The sequence below is a fragment of the Suricata suricatta genome, chromosome 5 (assembly GCF_006229205.1).
Source record: "Suricata suricatta isolate VVHF042 chromosome 5, meerkat_22Aug2017_6uvM2_HiC, whole genome shotgun sequence".
Lineage (NCBI taxonomy): Eukaryota > Metazoa > Chordata > Mammalia > Carnivora > Herpestidae > Suricata > Suricata suricatta.
Window position 1 is genome coordinate 148,463,799 of NC_043704.1, and position 8,281 is coordinate 148,472,079.

Here is an 8,281-nt window from a genome sequence, read left to right on the forward strand (position 1 = left end):
TATATCTGATAAGGGGTCAATATCCAGAATATACAAAGACCTCCTATAATTTAATAAAAATAAAAATTGAATAACCAGATATGAAAAATAGGTGAAAGACTTGAACGGACATTTCTCCAAAGATGATGGACTAATAAGCATAGGAAAAGATGTTCAACATCGCTAATCATCAGAGAAATGCAGATTATCACCTCACACCATTATCAAAAAAAAAAGAAGAAAAAGAAAAGACCCAGTGCTGGTGGGGATGTAGAGAAACCGGAGCTCTTGTCCACTGTGGTGGGAACGTAAAATCATGCAGCTGCTACAGAAAACAGTAGTGGGATGCCGCAAAAAAATGAAAAACAGAACTAACATATGGTCCAATAATCCCACTTCTGGGGATGCATCTAAAAGGACAGAAGGCAGGGCCTCAAAGAGAGGTTCACACACGCGTGTTCATCACAGCACCACTCACAAGAGACAAAAGGAGGAAACAACCCAAATGCCCACTGATGGGTGAACGGTAAACAAAATGTAGTATATCCATACAACGGAGTATTATTTGGCTACAAAAAGGAATGGAATGGAGTCCTGTCACATATCATAACATGGGGGAACACTGAGGATATCATGCTACGTGAAATAAGCCAGTCACAAAAAGACAGTAATGTTTGATTCCACTTATACGGGTACCCGGGGCAGTCAAATTCATCGAGACGGAAAGCAGAACGGTGGCTGCCGAGGGTGGAGGGCAGGGTGAAGAGGAGTCATTGTTTAATGAGGGGAGGTTCAGGTTTGCCTGATGGAAAAGTCCTGAAGATCGGATTCACAACGATGTCAATATACTTAAACTACTGAACTGCACACCTAAACATCATTAAGATGATCAACTAACTTTACGCTCTGCGTTTTTTTTTTTTATCACAGTGAAAAAAAGACAACTGAGATCATCAGGAAAAACTGAACACACATTCTCCACACAGTTAGCTGCATTTATCCTGTACTCACCTGTAACAGACACAACTACTTAACCCTGATGAGAGATCGGAGACCTGGCTTCCAGACCCGATCTCCTAACTAGATGTTAAACAATTTTAAAGAATTACTGTTACCGGGGCACCTGGCGGGCTCAGTCACTAGAACATGTGACTCTTGATCTGGGGGTTGTGAGTTTGAGCCCCACGTTTGGTGAAGAGATTGCTTAAAAATAAAGAATTACTATGACTTTTACTGGATACAGTGGCATTATGGACATGCTTTTTTTAAAAAGTTATTTCTGGTAAAGTTACGTTTTCCAAGATTTGCTTTAATATATTCCAGCCAAAAAAGGAAAAAGCAAGAGTATGAGGCAGCAGCACCCGAGAAGGAACAGTAGTGTGCTCTTAACTGAAGCTGCGTGATCAGTAAGAACCTGGGGATTCGCTGCGCTGCCCTCTCTACTTTGGGAATGTTTTTACATTTCACAATAAAGAAGTTTAAAACAAAATAAAGGGGAGAAATGAATGGCTGGATGTTTGGAAAGGACGGCATAGCATGAATTTATCACATGCTATTGTTCTTTTTTTTTTTTTTTTTTGAGAGACAGAGAGAGACAGCACAAGCAGGGGAGGGTCAGAGAGAGAGGGAGATACAGAATCAGAAGCAGGCTCCAGGCTCTGAGCTAGCTGTCAGCACAGAGCCTGACACGGGGCTCAAAGCCACAAACCATGAGATCATGACCTGAGCTGAAGCTGGAAGCTGGACGCTTAACCAACTGAGCCACCCAGGGGCCCCGCTATTGTTCATTTTTAAAAAGCATTACATCTCATTTTAAGTTGTGTTTAATAAATTAAAAAAAAAAAGAAACTAAAAGGAAATTGAAAGAATTTTCAAGCTTCACGGAAATGTTCCTCACTGCCTCCCCCCAGCCAAAACCCAGCAAAACAAAGAAGAGAAGTAGACGAGGAACCAGGACCAGAGGTGCACAGGGTGCCGTGGAGAGTGGCCCACCAGGAGTTTCTGCTGGGAACAATCTCACGTCATGGAACACAAACCGAGGGTGAGAGGTGTTGCAGAACATTCCCGAGACACAGGACGGGCCTGCCTCGCCTCACTCTGGAACAGAACGAAGTCAGTTCGGTGAGGACTTCAGCACGAGGATGAAGGATGCACAAGATCGCAAAATGATGGCATCCAAGACAAAAGAGAGACAAAGGTGCAAGATTTGAAATAAAGAAGGAAGCTGAAGGAAGCTAATTTCACGGAACTCAGAACACTGCTGAGAAAGATCCAAACTTGAGAAAGCAGTGAAATAACTCATGAGGTGGGCAAGCGGCCCACCACCAGCTGCACCTAAGGGTGCAAACAAATGGCGTCAGCGGCACAGCAGCTGAAATCCAAACCAAAAAGAGGCAGAAAGGCAACTGGAATGATCCAATGACCAGGGTCAGGTCCCAAGGATAAGGGAGGGCTTGGAAGCGCGGCCATCCTGAGGCCGGCAGGGCGTGGCGAGCGAGGAGGGCACCGTGGAGAAGGGGGTCAGACGTGGGAGCTGAGCTGCCGCCCTGTGCAAAGTTGCATCTCTGTCATCCCACCATCATCTATAACATGTGTGAAAAGACCAAGGTTCCTTCCACAGTTCTGAATAAAGTGTTCTCCAAATGTATCCCTGCTGCAAGATGATTAAACACAAGTGGATACAAAACAAGGAAACCACTGAGATCTCGACTCAGAGATACATTTTAAACTGGCCTGGCAGGCTCCCTGGTCAATATCTTCGCTGCTGGCAAAGAGGAAAGGTCCCAGGATCCCCGGGGAGTCCATCATCATATGCCAAGAAGGCAAGGAGGAAGCTGACAAAGCTCCGTCTGGCCAGGCAAGATACAGTGGCACAGGCCAAAGAAGGCAGACCCTAGCAGGGGCTGCCTGACACTGCGGGTCCCTGGCCGCAGGCAGCGTGCTACCCACTCACCCTCCCCCAGTCTGGCTGCCTCATGAGTCCTCCGGGCACCTGTGCCGAATGCAGTTAGCAGGCCCCACACAATGTTTAAATACTAACACCGCCATGTGCGTCCTGTGTGACTGTGCCCCGTGTCACTTACACCATGTCTCAATACTATCTCCCCGAAACCATCCTGAGGTAGATAGAATTATCCTCGCTTTAGGGTGAGGGAAACCACGGCCCAGTGAGGTCAAGTCATTTGCCAGGATGCCAGCTGGTGGATGAGCAGCAGGTGGGCCTCTCCAGGCAGGGCGGTGGAGAGAGACTCCCAATCACAAAAGAGTCAGTGCTGAGCCGAGGTCCCCAAGCTTCTCAGTGCAACTTTTTCTAAGAGGAGAGCTTACTGACTTCTACCTCAGGGTCGGAGGGTGTCTTTCCTCTGGCACAAGAGGCTTGGTCCACCGCAGGGGGTCGAAAGCCCAGCTGCATGGCACTACGTTCCTATGGCCAGAGCCTTGGGCCAACCCTCATGCGGTGAGGGATGGAGGGGTGGGTGTTGGAGGGGAGGCCACCCAGCCGGCAACACAGTGGCAGCCAGCCACGACCAGGGCCCAGGAGGAAAGCACAAAGCCCTGCCGCTCCCCATGCGACCCCCCAACTTCCCCTGTGCAGAGCAAACCTGTTTCTCACAAAACACAGACCCAAACCTGGGCGCGAGGAAGGAGCGCTCCAGTCTCTTGACCCTTCTTCCAGTGAAATGGACACCCTCCAATGAAACGAGGCCCTTCCAGGCTCTGGCCTAGGCAGTCGTGGAGAAACAGAAATCAGCTTCAAGCAAACCAGTCTGAAAGACCAGGAGGTTCTACGCCCTTGTTCACTGTCTCCGCACGGTTCCATGGGTCTGAGTCCTGCACTCACTGGTAACAGACACAGCAACCTACCCATCGGACAGCGGGAAAGGAGGCCCAGCTTCTAGCCAAGGGTCTCCTACATACCCTGTCGTGTGGCCAATGCCCTACTTCTCTCTGCCTCGGGTTCCTCACCTTCCAGTAGGGAAAAGCAGCCTGTCCTTCATGACCTCACCCAAGTGTTGCACAAAAAGAGACCGGGGAGGCAAACCCCCTCCGATTTTCTCAGCAGCAGAACCCTTACCCGACCCATCGCCTACCACTGTGCGCGTGGGTCTTTCTGGGCCGGGGGCAGTAAAACTCAAGGCTGTGAAACAGCATGAGCCCTGTGTCCCGGCAGGTTTGGGCAGATGCCCTCAATAAAGGTGACCCTGACAGAACCAAGAGGGAAGAGAAATAATTCTTCTGCGGTCCCAGCGGGGCCTCCCTCTTGCCTGTTCCGGATTACCCTTCCCCAGAAAGCTCTGAATCAGTGCTACTGGAAAGTGCCTAAGTCCTAAAGAGGGTTTAAAAATGCTGTTCTGCATTTAGAGGTCTCCCTTTCCTTTCCAGTAACCCCATTTCAGCGCAGCTCCACAAGCTCCACCGACAAGGAGGGCTCGCTCCACGCTGTCGGGAAAAGAGACGCTTGTTCTGACACATGTGACCTCAGTGGCCTCGCAGATACATAGAAATCAGTCACTGGCCATCTACAGTTGGCCCGGCACAAGTTACTGTTCCAGCCAGGCTTGTGACCAAGCGGGTATGGGCAGGGCTGGGCAGGAGAGGCCGCACAGGGTAAAGCGGGCAACCTGCTCTCAAGAGGGATGAACGGTGAAGGGCAAGAGCACTGAGGAGGCACACAGGGCAGGGCCAGGTTCAAGGAGCCCGCTGCAGGATGAGCTCCGTAATCTCCGCCCTGCTGCCCAATCTCATGGGGATCCCGTAGTAGGCTGTGCCTGGGCTGACATACACGAATGTAGTCTGGGCCACCTGGTAGAGGCCAGCAAAGAAGGGGTTCAGGAGATAGGCTGCCACGTTCAACGGGAAGATTTGCCCGGCGTGCGTGTGCCCAGAAAGAATCAGGTTAATATCTGGGCGAGCCTGCAGGGCTCTCTTGGCAGCCAGGGGCTGGTGAGCCAGCAAGATGGTGGTGTGCTCCGGGCTGCAGCCCCCCAGGGCCTTGCCAAGATCCATGCCATGGCCGTAGTAGTGCAGGATGTCTGCCTCGATGTCATCCACCCCAGCCAGGCAGATCCAGTCATCGCCCTCACCGCCCCTGGGTGGGGCCCCCGTGGCGGAGATCTTCACATTCTCGTTGTGAAGGGGCCTGACGTTCAGCGACTCCAGGAGCGCGAACCAGTTGCTGACATCCGACGTGTAGTACTCATGATTGCCCGTGACGAAGTAGGTGCCGAGGCGCGAGTGCAGCTGGTCTAAGGGGGCGACCGCCGTCCGGAGGACAGAGGCCTCCGAGTCACAGAGGTCACCCACGATCACGGTGATGTCTGGTTGCAGCACGTTCACCATCCTCACGAACATCTCCATCTTGGTCCTGCCCACGGTGGGGCCCAAGTGAATGTCGGAGAGGAGCGCGATCTTGAAGCCGTCCATCGAGGGAGGCAGCTGGTGGATGGGCACCTGCACGGTTTTCACCGCCGGGGGCCGGGCAGCATTCAGAAGGCCGGCCACACTGAGCACAGCGGTCACGGCCACCGCCAGGGCCGGCCTGACCGCCAGCTTCCTTGTCTGGTCAAGGCTGCCCACGACCCTCCCGCGGCGCCAGGCCAAGAGCTGATAGGCCAGCTCCACGCCACTGAGGGTACAGAGGAAGAAGAGCATGATGATGTACGCCCCCAGGCAGGAGTAGGCTGCCAAGGAGAAGAGGTAGGGCTCCTCGGCCACCAAAAAGAGCATGGTGAAGAAACTGGAATGGGCCAGCGCCAGAAACGCCACCACGGCCATCTTCCAAAGCTGAAAGCAGGTGGACTCTGCGGCGGCGGAGTGGCTGAGGTTGCTGACTGTGCTATGCCAGATGTAGACGGAGCCAATGAGCATGAGCGAGTTGGCAAACAGGGCGAGCTGCAGGCGGAAGAGCCAACGCCAGGCCCCGAGCTCGAGGCTCCCGGCCAGATAGGAGCGGGATGCGATCATGGACACGAAGACAGTGCCGGCAGCCAGCGCAGCCTTCCTACCCAGCGACAGCTGCCTGAAGGTCGCCATTGTCTCTGCTCCTAAGAGGGTCCCCTGGCAGCTCTGTGCGGGCGGGCTCTGCAAGGTTCCTTAGAAAGGACAATGGCCAAGGACAGGTTTCCAGATCAGCTCCGCCTGCAACCAGGAACCTGCGTCAGCTTTGTGGGATATTAGAGTTTCCTTGTCCCCATTCAAAACCTGAAGGCCACTCGCCTCTACCCAACCTGCCTTAAATCCAAGCCACTCAAACACGGCAGTTGCTACGATTTGTTATGAACAAACACACACAGGGGACTGGACGATGATGGGAGGGTCTCCATCGTCTTATAGTTTTCCAAATATATAAAAGTCTTTCCATAAAGCATAGAACTTTCTTTTTTAGAATAAGAAAAACATTATTCTAAATGAGCAGTTCTCAAAGTGTGGTGCGGGACGACCCTCACAGGAGGATCATTTAGGCAAAATGATTTCTATGGTAACACTAGGCTATGACTGACTTTTATTCTCCGGCTCCGTGACACATGACATGGAGAGACTGAATGCACCAGATGTCATCTATTATTGACAGATGTGAAAAAGATTCGCAAAAATGCAAAAACAGTGCCACTCTTCTCCTAAACTCTGGGGAGAAATCTTGTGATTTTTCCAAAAATGTGTGTGTGTGTGTGTGTGTGTGTGTGTATGTAGTTTGTGAACATGTAATGATTTCTTATTTCTTGAGTAAATTAATAAATATTTGAAAACCTTGTTTGAATTTCTAGGACAAAGTTAACCTTTTTCCAGGGGGCTGCCCTGTCCACAAGCTAATCCATAAATGCAGATCTCTCCCGTCCCCCAACCCTCCCAGCTACAGGTTAAGATCTGCCCTCCTCCTCATCTCTCTCGGCCACGTTCTGGAACAGTTCCCCAGTCCCACCCTGGCCAGTGGTTCTCGAAGCTGCACAGCTCTCACCCAAGGGCTCCTCCAGGCCTTCTAGACAAAAAAAGGAAGGAAGGAAAGGAGGGAGGGAGGGAGGGAGGGAGGGAGGGAGGGAGGAAGGAAGGAAAGAAAGAAAGAAAGAAAGAAAGAAAGAAAGAAAGAAAGAAAGAAAGAAAGAAAGAAAGGAGGGAGGGAGGGAGGGAAGGAGGGAGGGAGGAAAGAAAGAAAGAAATAGAAGAGAAGAGAAGAAAAAGGAGCATAGAGACCAGACACCAAAGACAGAAGTTAGCAAGAACTCAGTTTGAGGTGATCTTTCCCCAAGAACCCCAAATTCCACTATTTTCAGCAGCTGTTTTGCAACTACTTGAAATTTTCAGCCCTGGTGTTTAGAGAAATGTGTGACTTTGCCTAGGCAAGGTATCAAAAGCCTTTTATCAAGGGGTACAGTTTACAAAGTCAATGGGCCCAAATTTCACCCCTTCTACTGAACACGCGCCCCAGCCTCGGCCCACCCAAACTTTCGGAGGAACCAGTTTGATTTGCTGAACGTGCAGAGAGGCAGGTGCTCATTTCAATGGCCTGTCCGCCCCCCCTCCCCCAACTTTCCGCGGCTGTGAAGCCCACCTCCCCAGGCCGCGGTTTGGATGCCCCCCCCCTCCGCCCCGCTTTGTCTCTGACTGGCTAACCGAGGCTGCCCTTCTTCCCCCGCCAATCTCGCACGCCCCCACCGCCTCACTTGCTCGCTCCGCCAGACCCCCCTCCGGCCACGCCGGCTGCCACCTGCAGCCCACCCCTGGCCCGCACCGCCAAACCCTGAGGATCTGGAAAATACAAGCGAAAGTAGGTAGCAGGGAGTGCCGAGAAGGGGGCGAGATGTTTGAAAGGACACCACCTCGAAGGAAATCAGTCCTACGTTGCCATCGCAGGGGCCTCGGCTGACCCCATTTTTCTCCTTCCGGAGTGCTCCGCAGCGCCCGAAATGGGCGAGGGAGGGCGCCCCAAGCCAGAGCCCACGGCGCCCTCCAAATTCTGCGCGCTCCTTGAACTCCCCCTCCCGGAAAACTGCAAGGCTGGAAAGGCTGGGGGCGCACCTTCCGTCACCCCGTCCTCGCACCGACGGGGAAGACAGTCCAAAACGAAAGGGGAAAGCCGGGGGGAGCGCGCGAGCGACAGACCTACCGGGAAGGACGCGCGCCCCGCCTGGCCCGCCCCCGACGGGAGGGCCGGTCCACTGCCTGCGCCCCGCCGGCTGCCGGCCTGCGGGGACGCGCTCCGGGGTCCCAGGCCCACGGCCCGCAGGACCCCGGCGGGCCACAGCCGCAGCCTGGTCCCCGCCGGCCCGCCCCCTCTCCGCGCGCCCCCGCGCACCGGGCCCCGGGG

At 53.1% G+C, this 8,281-nt stretch overlaps 2 protein-coding genes across 4 annotated transcripts in view; both read right to left on the reverse strand.

Moving 5' to 3' along the window:
• The window catches only part of GLB1 (galactosidase beta 1), a 78,700-nt gene that overhangs the window by 70,259 nt on the left and 160 nt on the right, over window positions 1-8,281 (reverse strand). Inside the window, exon 2 of the mRNA XM_029938779.1 lies at window positions 7,794-8,076. Within this exon, the coding sequence (XP_029794639.1) occupies window positions 7,794-8,076 (283 nt within the window). The remainder of the gene's footprint in view (window positions 1-7,793; window positions 8,077-8,281) is intronic.
• TMPPE (transmembrane protein with metallophosphoesterase domain) lies at window positions 4,423-8,103 on the reverse strand. 3 transcript variants are annotated; one of them, XM_029940473.1, is made up of 2 exons: window positions 8,081-8,103; window positions 4,423-6,117 (listed from the first exon to the last, which is right to left on the reverse strand). In XM_029940473.1, exon 2 carries the CDS (start codon window positions 6,010-6,012, stop codon window positions 4,669-4,671), a length of 1,344 nt encoding a protein of 447 aa, XP_029796333.1. In that variant the 5' UTR covers window positions 6,013-6,117; window positions 8,081-8,103; the 3' UTR covers window positions 4,423-4,668. The 3 variants fall into 3 exon arrangements, with proteins under 3 accessions (XP_029796333.1, XP_029796334.1, XP_029796332.1); XM_029940474.1 differs by lacking the exon at window positions 8,081-8,103 and adding an exon at window positions 7,993-8,033; XM_029940472.1 differs by lacking the exon at window positions 8,081-8,103 and adding an exon at window positions 7,794-7,865.